The 22,235-nt window shown below is 42.7% G+C and overlaps 1 protein-coding gene and 1 long non-coding RNA gene across 13 annotated transcripts in view; one reads left to right on the forward strand and one right to left on the reverse strand.

The window, feature by feature from the left end:
* Positions 1-22,235, reverse strand: part of LOC110526168 (neuron navigator 2) — a 343,510-nt gene that overhangs the window by 43,308 nt on the left and 277,967 nt on the right. For 9 of the 12 annotated variants that reach the window (XM_090238216.1, XM_090238215.1, XM_090238214.1 and 6 more), the window contains one exon: positions 16,403-16,525. In XM_090238216.1, coding sequence (XP_090094342.1) covers positions 16,403-16,525 — 123 coding nt within the window. Of the gene's footprint in view, positions 1-16,402; positions 16,526-19,867; positions 20,290-22,235 lie in introns of those variants that run through there. The other 3 variants (XM_090238223.1, XM_090238222.1, XM_090238220.1) reach the window with 1 other exon arrangement.
* Positions 1-22,235, forward strand: part of LOC149982929 (uncharacterized) — a 216,261-nt gene that overhangs the window by 21,674 nt on the left and 172,352 nt on the right. The window lies entirely within an intron of this gene.

Genomic DNA, 22,235 nt, shown 5'->3' on the forward strand with positions numbered 1-22,235 from the left:
GGAAGGAGACAGTAGAGGGGTAAGAGATGAAGAGAGACAGTAGGGGAGAGAGAGAGATGGAAGGAGACAGTGGGGCGAGAGAGATGGAGAGACAATGTATGTTTGGGCGGTATATACCATATACCGGGGTATTTGAAAAAAAGCCATAAGATCAATACTGTCAAGTTATTTATTTTCAATAAATGTGACTATTTCTACCTACTTTTTAAGTTAATACCTGCAGATCAACCTGTGTAATACGCTAGGAGATAAAGCAGATTGTGTTCTTCATTTCACCTGTCACATTGTTTAGCATTATGAAGCTCCCCGTAGTTCCCCCCAGAACAGTTGAGCCAGTCACATTGTTTAGCATTATGAAGCTCCCCGTAGTTCCCCCCAGAACAGTTGAGCCAGTCACATTGTTTAGCATTATGAAGCTCCCCGTAGTTCCCCCAGAACAGTTGAGCCAGTCACATTGTTTAGCATTATGAAGCTCCCCGTAGTTCCCCCCAGAACAGTTGAGCCAGTCACATTGTTTAGCATTATGAAGCTCCCCGTAGTTCCCCGCAGAACAGTTGAGCCAGTCACATTGTTTAGCATTATGAAGCTCCCCGTAGTTCCCCCCAGAACAGTTGAGCCAGTCACATTGTTTAGCATTATGAAGCTCCCCGTAGTTCCCCCCAGAACAGTCACACGTCCGTTGTTAAGAGCACAACAAGAGAAAGTGGGAGCTGGTGAGTCCATAGCGTTCTGACGGCAAGTCTCTGTCGTGCAACGCACACGAGGTGGTGGAGGTTACACTTGCAATGCAATGCAATTCACTACTGAATATCTTACGTGTGATGTCGCTATTACTTGGCCTAATTTTGGTAGGATTTTGGTAATAGAGGCCCAATGGCTTTTTTTTGGTTGCTTTTTTAGCGCCCCCTTGTGTGCTATGCCGGTAATACAGTAAATCCCGGGATGGCAGAAGAACAGTGTGACGATATGAAAATCTGTAGACAGAAGGTGAGAGAGAGAAAGAGACAGAGAGAGAGACAGCAGGGGAGAGAGGGACAGCAGGTGAAGGAACTGACTCGCTGTCCTGACCCAAATCAACACATTCCTGGGCTACCGCCTTAGTTTCTCCACTGTGTCCCTTAAGATAGCCCTCTGTTTTCACACACAGGCCAGGGGTCATAAACCCTGCTGTTTTTCAACCGGGACCGCTGACCAATGAGAAAATGCTGCCGTTGGGGCTGGACCCACGGGAGTGTCCGACAGCGTCCTGAGAAAACCTTCTGTTTAAGTTGTTCTCTGTTTGTTGAGTTTTTCTTATTATATATGTGTCTCTGGGGAAGTGTGTTTTTAGTTCTGCCCATATTGTTACCCGGCTCAGCTCGCTCCAACTCTTACATACATTTGCGCTTCACCTCTCCTGAGTCCGTAGGGGAGTTGCAGCGATGGGACAAGACTGTAACTACCAATTGGATATCACGAAATTGGGGCGAAAAAGGGGGTAAAAGTACAACAACAACAACAACATAAATCCTAAAAATGATGCACGCGCGCGCACACATACACGCTCAGACGTAGACAATAACCTCTGGACAACGAGGAAGTTCCTCTGTTTAAGGGGGAGCTACTGTTACTCAGACTGTCGTAGGATCAGATGACTCGCCCTGTAGACTGCTGTTGGAGACCGCGTGAGTGGATGGGACACGGGGTTACACGCTAGACATGAGCTCATCCCCGACGGGTGTGTGGCCACAGATGATATCATGGGGGAAGGAGACAGGTGAGGCTTACACACTCAAGAGACAAGCGTACCTGGACGGGCGCGCGTACTATAAACCCCATTAATCCGTCGCACTGCTAATGCATTCAAAGGCGGATAGTTTGTTTTATGGGGAACAAAGTCAAGGATGAGAAAAAGAGCCTTGAGAGGACGTTTCAGTCTGTCGTATACCCCGACAGCCGCGATGTCAGCCACGGGCAGAAACAAACCAGATGTGTTTTTAGAAGTGCCCCATCATGAGAACTCTAGCTTGGCTGCACCGCTACGAGACTTAATCTCCAAACTAACCCTGACCCCAAACCTCATCCAAACCTATCCTTTAGTGTAGACAGCCAGTAGGAACACAAACCAGTGTGTGTGTGTGTGTGTGTGTGTGTGTGTGTGTGTGTGTGTGTGTGTGTGTGTGTGTGTGTGTGTGTGTGTGTGTGTGTGGTATCTAAAGTATGTGTTTGGGCCTGGGCTGTGTGTGTGTATTGACTGAGCTGACTGTACACACAACCACTTTTTTTGGGCTGTCCCTCTGTCCCCCTCTGGCCCCTCTCTACACAGGGAGGAGTGAGGGAGACGGGGGGGTAAGGTGGGAAAGGGGGAGGGCAGTTTGAACAGGACCCTGGGGATTGGGTGTGAGAATAGGGGAGGGAGTGAGGGGGAAATGGGAGAGAGATACAGGGTGAGGGAGGGGGAGAGTGAGGAAGTGAAGTGAATGGGCGGGGGGGGGGGGGGTAGGGGAGAGGTAGAGAATGGGGAGGCACGGGGCAAGAGAGAGGGTAAAGGAGAGGTGGAGAGGATCTCGGACGGGACTCGGTGCATTCCTTCTCCTTGTGGACATTCTGGGCCGGAGTTGTGTGGTGGCGAAATGACACAGCTGATCCCGCAGCGCGGAGAAAAGACACGACGACTGGACGACTGGACTGCAGGGTCAGGAATGCACCTCTTCCTCTAGTCTCTCTTTGGTTCTCTCTTTCTCTTACTCACCCTAGCCTCAATTCTCATCTTTCGAGCTTGAGTAAACGCATGTTATATTCTCACACAAACACCCCTTTCTCTCGCTCTCTCTGCTATGAGTCAACTGACTTACCCTGATCCATAAAATGAATACGCCCAATACAGATGTGGGAGACACACCGCCGCACGCAGACACGCACACAAACCGCACACACATACACAATCACAAACCGTACACACATACACAATCACAAACCGCACACACATACACAATCACAAACCGCACACACATACACAATCACAAACCTCACACACATACACAATCACAAACCGCACACACATACACAATCACAAACCACACACACATACACAATCACAAACCGCACACACATACACAATCACAAACCGCACACACATACACAATCACAAACCGCACACACATACACAATCACAAACCTCACACACATACACAATCACAAACCGCACACACATACACAATCACAAACCTCACACACATACACAATCACAAACCGCACACACATACACAATCACAAACCACACACACATACACAATCACAAACCGCACAATCACAAACCGCACACACATACACAATCACAAACCGCACACACAATCACAAACCGCACACACATACACAATCACAAACCTCACACACATACACAATCACAAACCGCACACACATACACAATCACAAACCACACACACATACACAATCACAAACCGCACACACATACACAATCACAAACCGCACACACATACACAATCACAAACCTCACACACATACACAATCACAAACCGCACACACATACACAATCACAAACCGCACACACATACACAATCACAAACCGCACACACATACACGCACACAAACACGCACACACAATCACAAACCGCACACACATACACAATCACAAACCGTACACACATACACAATCACAAACCTCACACACATACACAATCACAAACCACACACACATACACAATCACAAACCGCACACACATACACAATCACAAACCGCACACACAATCACAAACCGCACACACATACACAATCACAAACCGCACACACAATCACAAACCGCACACACATACACAATCACAAACCGCACACACAATCACAAACCGCACACACATACACAATCACAAACCGCACACACATACACAATCAAACCGCACACACATACACAATCACAAACCGCACACACATACACAATCACAAACCACACACACATACACAATCACAAACCTCACACACATACACGCACACAAACACGCACACAAACCGCACACACATACACAATCACAAACCGCACACACACACAATCACAAACCGCACACACATACACAATCACAAACCACACACACAATCACAAACCGCACACACATACACAATCACAAACCGCACACACATACACGCACACACAATCACAAACCGCACACACATACACAATCACAAACCGCACACACATACACAATCACAAACCGCACACACACTGATCGAAAGGACCCAGTGGGAGGCAGACATAGTGTGGAATTTCACATTGACAGAAGACACACACACACACCAGACCATACACACACTGTGAACTACCTCATCTCATTTCTCCAGTCCTCACTTTAACTGGCTAAAGGGGACACAAGGTGTCTGTGTGTGTACGTGTCTGTATGTGTGTGTTTGTGTGTACTAAGTGTGGAGAATCACATGAATCCTGTTATCTTGGGTCCCACCACTCCGCACATTTTTACCCCCCCCCCCGCCTTCAACAAAATGTCTATCAAACCCCCCCGTGGGGGAGAGGGGGTATCACTTACCCTTTACCACGTTACGCAGGCCGAGAGAGCAGGAGGGGCTCAGCAACCCCTCACAGCAGAATCCCAAGCCAACCAGTTCAGGTTGTCCAACACGGTCTGTTACTCAGAACCAATATCCACATGGCAGTGGATGGAAGTTTTCTCTCTCTCTCTCTCTCTCTCTACTCTCTCTCTACGCTCTCTCTACGCTCTCTATGCTCTCTACGCTCTTCTGATCACACTCCCGAATAGAAGACAGCCACTGTGATGCAGTGGCCTGATGGCAGGCAGTCAGTATGTCCCAGGGCTGAGATCCCTGCCACTCTCTGTGGCACAGCAAGACTCAACACCACTTCCCTGAGCACTAATCCAATAACAGTCAGCCAGTCGGAAACAAAGGCATAGACCATTACAGCAGAGTGTGTGTGTGTGTGTGTGTGAGAGAGAGAGAGAGCGAAGGAGATAACTGAAAACGTCCTCGCTCTCCCTGCGTGTAAGAACCACACCCTCTATGTGTGTGTGTGTGTGCGTGTGTGTGTGTGTGTGTGTCCAGGGGCGAGGCAGGTGTGCTGGTGACAGAGGGAAAACCCAGGGGGAAGAAGGGGTCCATAGATGCACCAGTATCCATGGCTACAACTACATCAGTACACTCTCCTAGGAGTCTCTATCTCGCTCACCCACACACACACACACACACACACGTCTCAGATTCTCCTCCTCCACTACAACTTGTTAAACCCTATTGTCTATCTTTCCCTTCTCTTTTTGTCAATGTAAGTTTCCTTCTCTATATTTCTCCCTCTTTGTACCAGTTGTATCCTCTCTCTCTCTCTCTTTCTGACAGAGGGAAAGCCCAGGGGGAAGAGAGGGTCCATAGATGCACCAGTATCCATGGCTACAACTACATCAGTACACTCTCCTAGGAGTCTCTCTCTATCTGAATTATGACCTATGACCTGGTCTAATCCCATACCCTCCCACACACCGGAGAAGGCCAGGGTGTGTGTGCTCAGGAGTTCAGGGGCACTTCCGCAGCTGGGGTACGTGCGTGTGTGTTTGGGGGGGGGGGGAATCAGTGACTTGGGCAAATAGTTCAGCTGAAAGCTCAACATTCAAAGTGAAGCTCCAGATATCACACACTGTGTGGAGTTTAGACTCCTGTCATCTTATCGACCGCGGGGTTGAGACTGCTCTGGTGTGTGTGTGTGTATGAATGCGTGCGTCTGTGTGTGTGTGTGTGTGCGCGCGCGTGGACTATGATGTTGAGACTGCTCTGGTGTGTGTGTATGCATGCGTGCGTCTGTGTGTGTGTGTGTGTGTGTATGAATGCGTGCGTCTGTGTGTGTGTGCGTCTGTGTGTGTGTGTGTGTGTGTGTGTATGAATGCGTGCGTCTGTGTGTGTGTGTGTGCGCGTGGACTATGATGTTGAGACTGCTCTAGTATGCCGCGAGCGTTTCAGAGCAGCGTTATATGTGATGACAAAGACACGTCACAGGGGAAACAGGAACGTGCTGCTCTGCATAAAACATGGCTAAAGGGGAGTTATAGCATTTTGCGTTCCATGTATAAATCAAGACGTGTGTGTGTGTGTGTGTGTGTGTGTGTGTGTGTGTGTGTGTGTGTGTGTGTGTGTGTGTGTGTGTGTGTGTGTGTGAGAGAGAGACTGCGGAAGAGAGAGCCAGAGAGAAGCCTTGAAGCAGACAAAATGTGTGAGTGATCCTTTATCCATTCATCAGCTAATCAAACCAGTCAAACCAGTCAAACTAATCAAACCAGTCAAACTAATCAAACTAATCAAACTAATCAAACCAGTCAAACTAATCAAACTAATCAAACCAGTCAAACTAATCAAACCAGTCAAACTAATCAAACCAGTCAAACTAATCAAACCAGTCAAACTAATCAAACTAATCAAACTAATCAAACCAGTCAAACTAATCAAACCAGTCAAACTAATCAAACTAATCAAACTAATCAAACCAGTCAAACTAATCAAACCAGTCAAACTAATCAAACCAGTCAAACTAATCAAACCAGTCAAACCAGTCAAACTAATCAAACTAATCAAACTAATCAAACCAGTCAAACTAATCAAACCAGTCAAACTAATCAAACCAGTCAAACTAATCAAACTAGTCAAACTAGTCAAACTAATCAAACTAATCAAACTAATCAAACCAGTCAAACTAATCAAACCAGTCAAACTAATCAAACCAGTCAAACTAATCAAACCAGTCAAACTAATCAAACCAGTCAAACTAATCAAACCAGTCAAACTAATCAAACCAGTCAAAATAATCAAACTAATCAAACTAATCAAACCAGTCAAACTAATCAAACTAATCAAACCAATCAAACTAATCAAACCAGTCAAACTAATCAAACCGGTCAAACTAATCAAACCAGTCAAACTAATCAAACTAATCAAACTAATCAAACCGGTCAAACTAATCAAACTAATCAAACTAATCAAACCAGTCAAACCAGTCAAACTAATCAAACTAATCAAACTAATCAAACCAGTCAAACTAATCAAACCAGTCAAACTAATCAAACCAGTCAAACTAATCAAACCAGTCAAACTAATCAAACTAATCAAACTAATCAAACCAGTCAAACTAATCAAACTAATCAAACCAATCAAACTAATCAAACCAGTCAAACTAATCAAACCAGTCAAACTAATCAAACCAGTCAAACTAATCAAACCAGTCAAACCAGTCAAACTAATCAAACTAATCAAACCAGTCAAACTAATCAAACCAGTCAAACTAATCAAACCAGTCAAACTAATCAAACCAGTCAAACTAATCAAACCAGTCAAACCAGTCAAACTAATCAAACTAATCAAACCAGTCAAACTAATCAAACCAGTCAAACTAATCAAACCAGTCAAACTAATCAAACCAGTCAAACCAGTCAAACCAATCAAACTAATCAAACCAGTAAACTAATCAAACCAGTCAAACTAATCAAACCAGTCAAACCAGTCAAACTAATCAAACTAATCAAACTAATCAAACCAGTCAAACTAATCAAACCAGTCAAACTAATCAAACCAGTCAAACTAATCAAACTAATCAAACTAATCAAACCAGTCAAACTAATCAAACTAATCAAACCAATCAAACTAATCAAACCAGTCAAACTAATCAAACCAGTCAAACTAATCAAACCAGTCAAACTAATCAAACCAGTCAAACTAATCAAACCAGTCAAACTAATCAAACCGGTCAAACTAATCAAACTAATCAAACCAATCAAACTAATCAAACCAGTCAAACTAATCAAACCGGTCAAACTAATCAAACTAATCAAACCAGTCAAACTAATCAAACCGGTCAAACTAATCAAACTAATCAAACCAGTCAAACCAGTCACACTAATCAAACCAGTCAAACTAATCAAACCAGTCAAACTAATCAAACCGGTCAAACTACTCAAACTAATCAAACCAGTCAAACTAATCAAACCGGTCAAACTAATCAAACCAGTCAAACCAGTCACACTAATCAAACCAGTCAAACTAATCAAACTAATCAAACCAGTCAAACTAATCAAACTAATCAAACCAGTCACACTAATCAAACCAGTCAAACTAATCAAACCAGTCAAACTAATCAAACTAATCAAACCAGTCAAACTAATCAAACTAATGAAACTAATCAAACCAGTCAAACTAATCAAACCAGTCAAACTAATCAAACCAGTCAAACTAATCAAACTAATCAAACCAGTCAAACTAATCAAACTAATCAAACCAGTCACACTAATCAAACCAGTCACACTAATCAAACTAATCAAACTAATCAAACCAGTCAAACCAATCAAACTAATCAAACCAGTCAAACCAATCAAACTAATCAAACCAGTCAAACCAATCAAACTAATCAAACCAGTCAAACCAATCAAACTAATCAAACTAATCAAACTAATCAAACCAGTCAAACCAATCAAACTAATCAAACTAATCAAACTAATCAAACCAGTCAAACTAATCAAACCAGTCAAACTAATCAAACCAGTCAAACTAATCAAACCAGTCACACTAATCAAACTAATCAAACCAGTCAAACCAATCAAACTAATCAAACCAGTCAAACCAGTCACACTAATCAAACCAGTCAAACCAATCAAACCAGTCACACTAATCAAACCAGTCAAACCAGTCAAACCAGTCACACTAATCAAACCAGTCAAACTAATCAAACCAGTCACACTAATCAAACCAGTCAAACTAATCAAACTAATCAAACCAGTCAAACTAATCAAACTAATCAAACCAGTCACACTAATCAAACCATTCACACTAATCAAACTAATCAAACTAATCAAACTAATCAAACCAGTCAAACTAATCAAACCAGTCAAACTAATCAAACCAGTCAAACTAATCAAACCGGTCAAACTAATCAAACCAGTCAAACCAGTCACACTAATCAAACTAATCAAACTAATCAAACCAGTCAAACCAATCAAACTAATCAAACCAGTCAAACTAATCAAACCAGTCACACTAATCAAACCAGTCAAACCAATCAAACCAGTCACACTAATCAAACCAGTCAAACCAATCAAACTAATCAAACCAGTCAAACCAATCAAACTAATCAAACTAATCAAACTAATCAAACCAGTCAAACCAATCAAACTAATCAAACCAGTCAAACTAATCAAACCAGTCAAACTAATCAAACCAGTCAAACTAATCAAACCAGTCAAACCAGTCACACTAATCAAACTAATCAAACTAATCAAACCAGTCAAACCAATCAAACTAATCAAACCAGTCAAACTAATCAAACCAGTCACACTAATCAAACCAGTCAAACCAATCAAACCAGTCACACTAATCAAACCAGTCAAACCAGTCAAACCAGTCACACTAATCAAACCAGTCAAACTAATCAAACCAGTCACACTAATCAAACCAGTCAAACTAATCAAACTAATCAAACCAGTCAAACTAATCAAACTAATCAAACCAGTCACACTAATCAAACCAGTCACACTAATCAAACTAATCAAACTAATCAAACTAATCAAACCAGTCAAACTAATCAAACCGGTCAAACTAATCAAACTAATCAAACCAGTCAAACCAGTCAAACTAATCAAACTAATCAAACCAGTCACACTAATCAAACCAGTCAAACTAATCAAACTAATCAAACCAGTCAAACTAATCAAACCAGTCAAACTAATCAAACTAATCAAACCAGTCACACTAATCAAACCAGTCAAACTAATCAAACTAATCAAACCAGTCAAACTAATCAAACCAGTCAAACTAATCAAACCAGTCACACTAATCAAACCAGTCAAACTAATCAAACTAATCAAACCAGTCAAACTAATCAAACCAGTCAAACTAATCAAACCAGTCAAACCAATCAAACCAGTCAAACTAATCAAACCAGTCAAACTAATCAAACCAGTCAAACTAATCAAACCAGTCAAACTAATCAAACCAGTCAAACCAGTCACACTAATCAAACCAGTCAAACTAATCAAACCAGTCAAACCAGTCAAACCAGTCAAACTAATCAAACCAGTCAAACCAGTCACACTAATCAAACCAGTCAAACTAATCAAACCAGTCAAACCAGTCAAACCAGTCAAACTAATCAAACCGGTCAAACTAATCAAACCAGTCACACTAATCAAACCAGTCAAACTAATCAAACCAGTCAAACCAGTCAAACCAGTCAAACTAATCAAACCGGTCAAACTAATCAAACTAGTCAAACTATTCAAACCAGTCAAACTAATCAAACTAATCAAACCAGTCAAACTAATCAAACTAATCAAACCAGTCAAACTAATCAAACTAATCAAACCAGTCAAACTAATCAAACCAGTCAAACTAATCAAACCAATCAAACTAATCAAACCAGTCAAACTAATCAAACCAGTCAAACCAGTCAAACTAATCAAACCAGTCAAACTAATCAAACCAGTCAAACTAATCAAACCAGTCAAACCAGTCAAACTAATCAAACCAGTCAAACTAATCAAACCAATCAAACTAATCAAACCAGTCAAACCGGTCAAACTAATCAAACCAGTCAAACTAATCAAACCAGTCAAACTAATCAAACCAATCAAACGAATCAAACCAGTCAAACTAATCAAACCAGTCAAACCAGTCAAACTAATGAAACCAGTCAAACCAGTCAAACTAATCAAACCAATCAAACTAGTCAAACTAATCAAACCGGTCAAACTAATCAAACCGGTCAAACTAATCAAACTAATCAAACCAATCAAACTAATCAAACCAATCAACCTAATCAAACCAGTCAAACGAATCAAACCAGACAAACTAATCAAACCAATCAAACCAGTCAAACTAATCAAACCAGTCTAACTAATCAAACCAGTCAAACCAATCAAACCAGTCAAACCAATCAAACTAATCAAACCAGTCAAACAAATCAAACTAATCAAACCAGTCAAACAAATCAAACTAATCAAACCAGTCAAACCAATCAAACTAATCAAACCAATCAAACTAATCAAACCAGTCAAACAAATCAAACTAATCAAACCAGTCAAACAAATCAAACTAATCAAACCAGTCAAACCAATCAAACTAATCAAACCAGTCAAACCAATCAAACTAATCAAACCAGTCTAACTAATCAAACTAATCAAACCAGTCAAACTAATCAAACAAATCAAACTAATCAAACAAATCAAACTAATCAAACCAGTCAAACCAATCAAACTAATCAAACCAGTCTAACTAATCAAACTAATCAAACCAGTCAAACCAGTCAAACCAATCAAACCATTAAACCAATCAAACTAATCAAACCATTAAACCAATCAAACTAATCAAACCAATCAAACCAGTCAAACTAATCAAACCAGTCAAACCAATCAAACCAGTCAAACCAATCAAACCAGTCAAACCAGTCAAACCAATCAAACCAGTCAAACCATTAAACCAATCAAACTAATCAAACCATTAAACCAATCAAACTAATCAAACCAGTCAAACCATTAAACCAATCAAACCAATCAAACTAATCAAACCAGTCAAACCAATCAAACCATTAAACAAATGAAACTAATCAAACCAATCAAACAATTAAACGAATCAAACCAATCAAATCAATCAAACCAATCAAACAATCATAACTAATCAAACCAATCAATCAAAACCAATCAATCTATTCAAACAATTAAACCAATCAAACCAATCAAACAATCAATCAAACCAATCAAGCTAGTCAAACCAAACTAACCAATCAAACCAATCAATCAAACAAATCAAACCAATCAATCAAACCATTAAACCAATCAAACCATTAAACCAATGAAACTAATCAAACCAATCAAACCATTAAACCAATCAAACCATTCAAATCAATCAAACCAATCAAACAGTCATAACTAATCAAACCAATCAATCAAAACCAATCAATCTATTCAAACAATTAAACGAATCAAACCAATCAAACAATCAATCAAACCAATCAAGCTAGTCAAACCAAACTAACCAATCAAACCAATCAATCAAACAAATCAAACCAATCAAGCTAGTCAAACCAAACTAACCAATCAAACCAATCAATCAAACAAACCAATCAATCAAACCACTCAAACTAATCAAACCAATCAAACTAATCAAGCTAATCAAACTAATCAAACCAATCAAACTAATCAAGCTAATCAAACCAATCAAACTAATCAAACCAAAGTAAGTGCTTCCAAAAACACTGACTACAGACTTTGCCGTGTCCGATATTCACTACTCCAACCATAGATAACCACAGAATGTAGAAAACTGTCAGTAGCAGCGCCATCAGGTGAAAATACCACGGATAACACCCACACCCAGACACAAAGACACACCGATGATAGCATTGGGATAGCATTGGGATAGCATTAGGATAGTATTAGGCCAGTAACAAACCCATCTTCTCCTCTTGCCTCACTATCCAAACACTCCTGGTATTCCAGACCAGAGCCCACGTGCTGCCGGAATCATGAGACTCTCAAAATTAACACCCCCGGAATACTTTGGAGGTTTGATATCGGATCTGATCCTAGTTTGCGACGTTACGTGAACAGTCTAAGCACGAGACACAGAAAAATGTTATTTGGGGGCACTGGGTTTAACACACATGCGCGCGCAGTGTATTAGCACGCAAAAAGGCCTCCCTGGTTATCAGAGAAACCTGATCGGTGGTTCATGAAATGACAGGAGAGAGGGAGAGAAAGGAGAAAAGATTGTACATGTTTAGAGCCCGGAGCAAAACCACAGCATCCTCTTCGCTGGAGAGAGGGAAACAGACACCACACGAGAGAGAGAGAGAGAGAGCGAGAGGGCGGGGGGAAGAGGAGGGAGAGACAGAGGAAAGAGGAGGGAGAGAGAGGAAATAAGAGGGAGAGACAGAGGAAAGAGGAGGGAGAGAGAGAGGAAAGAGGAGGGAAAGACAGAGGAAAGAGGAGGGAGAGACCGAGGAAAGAGGAGGGAGAGACAGAGGAAAGAGGAGAGAGAGAGAGAGAGGAAAGAGGAGGGAGAGACAGAGGAAAGAGGAGGGAGAGACCGAGGAAAGAGGAGGGAGAGACCGAGGAAAGAGGAGGGAGAGACAGAGGAAAGAGGAGGGAGAGACAAAGGAAAGAGGAGGGAGAGACAGAGGAAAGAGGAGGGAGAGACAGAGGAAAGAGGAGGGAGAGAGAGAGAGACGAGGGAGAGACAGAGGAAAGAGGAGGGAGAGACAGAGGAAAGAGGAGGGAGAGACAGAGGAAAGAGGAGGGAGAGACCGAGGAAAGAGGAGGGAGAGACAGAGGAAAGAGGAGGGAGAGACCGAGGAAAGAGGAGGGAGAGACAGAGGAAAGAGGAGAGAGAGAGAGAGAGGAAAGAGGAGGGAGAGCAAAAGGGGGAACGAAGATTCCTCTAAGGAGAGCGAAAAGAGAGGAAGAGAGAACGAGGGAGAGAGAGAGGAAGCTATTCTGTCCATCCGTTTTACTGCCAGATGTAACCTTTACCAGAGAACCTCGCTCCTTCTCAATTGCCCGAGAGGCCTAGTCAAGTCCAGACAGGTACGGAAATGGGCATTGGGGTTGCTGTGGTCTTCAGGGGGCTGGGGTGTTGAGAGGGTGCTGTAAATAACTGTAACTCCTTAGGCTGCACACACACACACACACACACACACACACCACAGAAAAGAGTGTCACACACATACACACCGCAGAAAAGAGTGTCTCTTTGTCTGGTTGGACAAAAGGAATTGAAATCAGCGGACGGATTGTCACAGTCGCGTTACTTCCTCATTCTCTGGCCGCGAAATGAAATGAGAGCGGAAAGACACAAACACATTCCTCCGATCTGACACTCTCAGTCTGTTGTCGCTACGGGTCTGTGTTGTCCCGTAACTAAAAGGGAGTCTTTGGTGACGATAGTGGCCGTTTGAACTGGTATTTGCATACATTTGAGAGTCAAAACAGTGGCAGTTGTAGTGACTATCCCTTCGTCACCTTCTGATTTGAGGTGTTGTTGTTCCTTTATCAGGAATCACTATACAAAATCATATTCTCACAAACACCGTCGCTGTCCTGGCGAGCTACAGAATATACCGGCTTTTGCTCCAACTCAGCAATGAAACACCGGATTCACGTCGTCAACGACAGCATTCACCAGTGCCTCGACGAGTTTGAATCATTCATGTTAGTGCTGGGCTGAAACAAAAGCCTGCCCATCTGTAGCTCTCCAGAACCAGGGTTGGAGTCCACTGCAGTAAATACTCTAGTTCTTGAGTCAGAATCTCCTGTCTTTAGGAGAATTTTCCAACCCCCCTCCCCCCCCTGTGCACTATGACACTTTGAAGCTCTTGACCCCTTAGCCAGAGGTCACAAGGCTTTTATCCCATTGCCATGGTGATATTTGACACCCCAACCCCCAACCCTATCGCTGACTGGGCCCTAACGGCAGACAAAGACGCTGGTATTCATAGCAGCATCATTAAGACGTTATAAGCTGATCTGTTTTATAGGTCTCCAATCCAGTGGTCTACCACAGCCCGTTACAGAGCGGCCAACTAAGGAGCTGATGCGAACTCTCTGTCAGGGCTCGTGAAACTTACACTGCAACTACACACACACTCACACACACCCACACACACACCCACCCACCCACACACACCCACACACACCCACACACACCCACACACACCCACACACACACACACACACACACACACACCCACACACACACACACACACAAGCAGGCTGCCACATGCAGACACAAACACACACACACTAGGCATAGTAAGATGCTCAGGTGTCAAATCCAACTCCCCATCTGCCCAAATCAGCTCCATTAACCCCCCAGTCATCTATTAAATTAGACTGATCTCATTTGAGAACCCGCGCCCCCCCCCCCCCCCCCCCCCCCCCACACCACACACACACACACGCACGCACACACACTTTACCCTGAAGCCACTTCAGCCCTGCTATATTATGCTAACGCAGTTATCCACCACTTTCCATCTCTCCCAATTAATGCAAACCAAAACCAGTAACCACATTTATCAGACATTCCTTCAGGGGGGGGCTTCTCCATGTGTAGCCCCTACCCCCTCCCTCCTTTCCTTCCCCCAACCCTCCACCTCTCTGCATTTTTTCCCCAGAAAGGAGTGGAACGCTCTTTGAAGATCAGTCGGGACTACCAACAGAGAAAGACTACTGGCACAAGTATTAATGCACTATTAACAAAATAACATCCCTGATAGATTAAAGTAAAAAATAAACACTACTGATTCTATGTCTTACTATAAATACACACAACTGTAATGTCAGGACTCGGGCAACTCCAGAAGGCGTATTTTCTTCTGTTGAAGCCATTCTGTTGTTGATTTACTTCTGTGTTTACAGTGTTGTAACGCTATGCAAATTGTTAAAGTACAAAAGGGAAATAAATACAAGTAAATAGGAGTTGTAGTCACAATGGTGTTTGTTCCTCACCGCCTGCCTCATGATGAATCTATAGTTGGGGTTCTAGGTGGCCCATAGGTCTGGTTATAGGTCTTCAAATGTGGTTGAGTTATTCTCTCGCTCTCGCTCTCTCTCTCTCTCTCTCTCTTTCCCTCTCTCTCTCTCTCATCAACAACCAATATGAAAAAGCTTTCTCTCACACACACCTTTCAGGGGTTTCTCTAAGACCTTAATGAAAGGTGAAGGGCAGAGGTGAGAAAGATATGGGTGGTAGCGAGGCAAGGTCGAAAGGTCAAGATGGGCCAGTGCATGGTGAGAAGAGGAGAGAGACTGGACGCTTTCATCCCTCACCTCTGGGGGTTAGGAGGTGAGGGAGGAGAGGGGAAGAGGTGAGGGCTTAGCGTGAGAGAAGGAGAGGAGGAGAAACAGAGGTCAAACGATGGAAGAACAGGAAATCACTCACACCTGCAGATTGAGAGGAGTTATTAGCTGCAGTCTTACTTAGCTTTACCAACCCAACAAAGAAACAACATCAATGGGGTTCGACTCCTTCCTACAGGAGCCCTTTTCGGTCTCACACACCCGTCCGCTTCTCCCCCCCCCCCCCCCACACACACACACACACACTCTATCTTAATAGTGTAATGCCTCCATCCATTTCCCGCTGTCAATTATCCACATTAAACCCTTCCCTCCTTCTCTCTCTCCCAGAAAGAGGTCAAACTGCTTCCCTGTTATCTATTTCCAAGGTCACAAGGTCACAAGGACACAAATCCAACCATTTTGTAATTTGACCCAATGTAAGAACATCTCCCAATGATGCAGGGAAATGGTCTGTGTGTGTGTGTGTGTGTGTGTGTGTGTGTGTGTGTGTGTGTGTGTGTGTGTGTGTGTGTGTGTCTGCGTGTGTGGGCATGGGTGCGTGTGTGTCGTGTCATACCTGTCAGCGTCTCCCTGGCCCGTGGAGGTGTTGCGTTGGATGGTCTCTCGTACCGCCGCCATGCCGTCAGGTAGACGGTTGAGTCGCCGCGTGTACAGACTCAGACCGCCGTCCGTCATGTAGCTGAGAACAGAAAAGGGCATGGGTCAACATTAGATAACGCAAGGTTTCCAAAGTCTAAGCTCACGTAAAAAAAAATACAAAAATAACCCAACAATTAGTTTCACATCCCTTTTGACGGAATACAGTTTATCATGTCAGCTTTCAAGCCGGGAAGAAGGAAACAGAGCATGGACCAACCCTTGGTCTAACACCCCAGAGAAAGCCAACAACTCCATCCCTTTCTGGGCTGGACAAACGAGACGGACGATCCTTCCTGCTCGAAATAAAATCAACAAGGAGAGGAAAGGACATCCATCTTGTTTGTCCGTCCCAGGCACCCGTCTCATCAATCAGGATGAAATGGCTGCTGACCGACTGGACCGGGCATGAACTCCACACCACCGGGGCTCTGTGCACATGCACAGAAGAACAAAGACACACACACAAAACGTACACACCAGTGCAGCTAGACCAGTACTTCCCCTAGAGGTTTTTCCCAGTGCATTTTGGCACTCTTTTTGTTCAGATTTCAGTCTCGTTTTAGTCATTTTGACTCAAATATAATCAAATCTTAGTCACATTTTTGTCATTTGAATAACGATTTAGTGTGGTTATTGTCAAAATGCCGAAAATAGCGGGCCATTTTAGGCAACTAAACGGCCTTTCATTTTAGTAACATAACATAAGTCCTGCTTCACTAAGCTTGTGATCCTAGCGCCAACAGTGCAGTAATATCTAACAGGTCACAACTCTGCTGGGTTTTTCCTCGCTCAACAGTTTCCCGTGTGTACCAACAATGCTCCGCCACCCAAAGGACATCCAGCCAACTTGACATAACAGTGGGACGCACTGGTCCTGCTTTCGACACCCCGTTGAGTCCACGCCCCGATGAATTGTGGCTGTCGGAGGTTTTGCAACTCAATATTAGGAAGGTGTTCCTAATGTTTGGTAAACTCTGTGTAGGTACGACACTAAACCTTCCACACAACCACTGACTGTACACATACAGTACACCTCGTACATATACTAAGTGTACAATACCAGGGAGTCAGAGCAGCGTAGCCTAGTGGTTAGAGTGTTGGACTAGTAACTGAAAGGTTGCAAGTTCAAATCCCTGAGCTGACAAGGTACAAATCTGTCGTTCTGCCCCTGAACAAGGCAGTTTAACCCACTGTTCCTAGGCTGTCATTGAAAATAAGAATTTGTTCTTAACTGACTTGCCGAGTTAAATAAAGGTTAAATAAATAAATAAATAAAAATAACCAATCCTGAGGAGAGTCACAAGAACTGAACCAACCAATGTGGTGTGAAAAATAGCCCTTTGCCTGTGCATAGACAGGCCATTTTCATATCGTGTATGGTGAAGACACAAACTGCAGAAGGAGCAAAGACACAGAATAACGCACAGAGATGCATTGTCAACGTCCCACTAAAGGCTCTATCAACACACTGCCCTGAACACTTAACGCTCTTGTTTTTTGTACGACCTTTCTACAACCTCTCTATCACATATCTACAACTTCTCTACAACCTATCTATAACATATCTTCAACCTCTCTATCACATATCTACAACCTCTCTATCACATATCTACAACTTCTCTACAACCTATCTATAACATATCTTCAACCTCTCTATCACATATCACAACTTCTCTTCAACCTCTCTATCACATATCTACAACTTCTCTACAACCTATCTATAACATATCTACAACCTCTCTATAACATATCTACAACCTCTCTATAACATATCTACAACCTCTCTATAACATATCTACAACCTCTCTATAACAGATCTACAACCTCTCTATAACATATCTACAACCTCTATCACATATCTACAACCTCTATCACATATCTACAACCTCTATCACATATCTACAACCTCTATCACATATCTACAACCTCTATCACATATCTACAACTCCTTTTCAACCTCTCTATCACATATCTACAACCTCTATCACATATCTACAACTCCTCTACAACCTCTCTATAACATATCTACAACCTCTCTATAACATATCCACAACCTCTCTATAACATATCTACAACCTCTTTATAACATATCTACAACCTCTTTATAACATATCTACAACCTCTCTATAACATATCTACAACCTCTATCACATATCTACAACCTCTATCACATATCTACAACTCCTCTTCAACCTCTCCATCACATATCTACAACCTCTATCACATATCTACAACTTCTCTACAACCTCTCTATAACATATCTACAACCTCTCTATAACATATCCACAACTTCTCTATAACATATCTACAACCTCTCTATAACATATCTACAACCTCTCTATAACATATCTTCAACCTCTCTATCACATATCTACAACCTCTCTATAACATATCTACAACCCCTCTATAACATATCTACAACCCCTCTATAACATATCTACAACCTCTCTATCACATATCTACAACCTCTCTATCACATATCTACAACCTCTCTATAACATATATACAACCTCTCTATCACATATCTACAACCTCTCTATAACATATCTACAACCTCTCTATAACATATCTACAACCTCTCTATAACATATCTACAACCCCTCTATAACATATCTACAACCCGTCTATAACATATCTACAACCTCTCATTATACCAGTCTCTTCCAAGCCACCTGTCCCCTTTGCCCTTTTCAGAGACACACAGAGGTGAGACACTGTATGAGGGGAACAGGTGAACAAGAAGGCGGAGGATGACGACGATACTGTAACTGGCCAGGTCTCTTACTTCGTACACCAATAACTCCCATAGGAAGTGGTTCAATCTAATAACAGCCACACAGAGGGGCGGTTGTCTCCTACTCTCGAACAGTATGTCCGCTCAGAAGCATTTTGTCATTCCATAAACATCTCTAGAATAACCTGGTATCTATGGGCTTTACTGCAGAAAGCTAATCGGTGACATCGGCGCAAACATCTGAGCTTCACCTCTCATGTTATACGGCTACTGACCGGGGTTCTGCTCAAATTGCATTGAAATGAACTCAATTCCGGAAAGGAATTCCCGATGCCTAAACCAAAAAGGACCCATTTGTTTTGTGTGAGGGCTTTCCAGTTCATGCCCAGAGTTCCCACCCAGTGGGACAATAAATAGACCCTAACTCTGCAACTGGCGACAGCAGAAGTGCCACTCTCACTAAAAACCAGGTAATGGCAACGTCGAGGTGCTACATGCTCAGCAACTCAGGACGACATCTCAGAGTCACACACACACACACACACACACACCTTTATCCCCACTCATCTAAAAACAGATAAGACAACTGGATTGGTTAAAAAAAATCATCAGATCTAACTTTCTGGTTCACCCACCATTGGGACCTACCTTTTTGCCTCGCACATCTTTAATGACGGGCGTCCAACCTCAAACAAACGTGTCCAGGTGAGTTAAGATCCCCCTCGATAAAGATCAGAATGAAGCGTTCAGATCAGAATGTGTGTGTGTGTGTTCCAAATATTATATGTAGAAACAGTGTAACTGGCATACATATACTCTGCCTTATTTGTCTTGCGTGCGTGTGCGTGTGTGTGTGTGTGTGTGTGTAATGTCTATACACTTAGACCTAAGTGTGTGCATAAGTATGTCTCTCGCGTGTATAAGTATCTGTGAATATGCCGCATGTGTGCTTCTAGTGTGTGTCCCTCGGTGGGTGCTCAGTGTTGGTATGCGGGCTTCTTCTGTTAACTCCTCATGCTCCCACTCACTGAAGGCTCTGCCTCTGCCTGGCTGTCTGCTTACTAAAGAGCACCAGGTGGATAGGGGTGAAGAGGGGAGGGGGTAAGGTTTAGAAGAGAAGGGGTCCAAAGAGAACACCACACCCCCAAGCCAGTCAGAGCGAGAGGTGAGGGAAGTTGGACCGGGGGGGGGTATCTCCAGGGGCCAGAGAAGCCGAAAGGGTAAGAGAGGGGGAGGGGTGGGGGTGGGTGTACAGTGCTGGCTGAGGTACTTCATTCTCACGCAGAGTGATCAGAAGGCTCATACATCACGTTGTCGTGTCCGGGGCTTCCAGAAAGCACTTCACTAAAAGCACGACATCAGACACACTTCACATGCCCAGGTTAGAAGCCACAGCATGAACCGAGGATCAAAACACCTCCGGTCTTCATAGCTGTTTCACCACCAGGTGCTAACCTCTCACTTTCAACCAATTCAAAAAATTTGATGTATAATTTTTTTTTTTTTTACTCCTCCACATGAATATAATATATTATAAAAACACCTTTACACAACTGGAATGAGATAACGAACGACAAATGTAAGTCGACCTGTAAGTACAACTAGATAGATTACTATATCGTAAACATTTATGAAAACAACATTTGGATTTTTCTGGTCTTTATTCAAGGTTAGGCAAAAGGTTAGGTTTAAAATCTAATTTAAGAAGATACATTTAATTAAAAGGCAGTGTGTGTGACCTTGCCACTTGCACAGATAATGACTACTCTGTAGGTGGGCGTGGAATCCCCCTGCCAACTCATCCTCTATGGTCAAACCTATATCACGTGCTTTAATCAGTTAGCTGCTAACGCAACCTAGCATTGGTGGTTAACCATTCAAGGCCAGGGGAGGAGACTAAGCTATCAGTGTCTGTTTTAAATGGTTAAGACACAGGGAGGCTCCACCATATCACCACACACACACACACACACACACACACACACACACACACACACACACACACACACACACACACACACACACACACACACACACACACACACACGCACACACGCACACACGCACACACACACACACACACACAACCCCCCAGGCTACAGGCGTAATCTGGTCACTTGAATAAGGGCTCATTTCAACCATCAATCACCCTGTTCCGAGGCCGAGGCTGGGACCACACACACACACACACACACACACGCACTCCTGTGCCTATAGTTCATCCTCAGAGCCTTTGTGTGTTTCCTTTATATCCACTATGTCATCATAATTCTCTCACATGGCCAGGCTAGTGGTACAGAACATGATACCGGATCTAAACTCTGTACAGCACTTGATCACTCATCTCTCTACACTAAGGCACTACGGCTTTGGCTGGAGTCGAACCCAATCCCTAAGTATAGATGTAGGAGATCATACTGCACTAGCAGGGGAATGGTTGGGGCCTTCATAGCACTCACCTGCCCAGGTGTGTGTGTTTTGATTTTGATTTGATTTGAATCTCTTTTAGTCCCCATTTGGACTAATCTTCCAAGAGTCCTTAAACATTCAAATACAATTTATAATACAAAAACACTTTCACATATAACACACTATTACAAACATAGATAACATACTAACATAATGACCCAATAAATACTCAATCTAAAACATATTGATTCTTCATCTACTATAGTCCCACAACATTTCTATATACTATATTTAAATTGTTTTAAAATTATGTTTAAATTTTTATTGAAAGGTTTCTAGTTTGCTCAGTTAATTTATTCAATTTCTGTATTGCTCTAAATCGAAATGTTCTTTTGTCTATTTCTCTTTTCTGTCTGGATAACGCATAGATGGTGGACAATCTATTCCTAGTATTTACTGAATGTCTGTCTCTTACCAACTGAATACCGTTGTGAATAGAACTTGGCCGTTTTAAATGGTGTATATTATGAAATAAAATAAGCATGTTTTTTCAATTATCTTGTTGATTGATGACCAAGAACATTGCGTATGACGACAACAGAAGAAC

This window comes from Oncorhynchus mykiss, chromosome 6, assembly GCF_057628025.1.
Source record: "Oncorhynchus mykiss isolate SJ-2025 chromosome 6, ASM5762802v1, whole genome shotgun sequence".
In the NCBI taxonomy this organism is placed as follows: domain Eukaryota; kingdom Metazoa; phylum Chordata; class Actinopteri; order Salmoniformes; family Salmonidae; genus Oncorhynchus; species Oncorhynchus mykiss.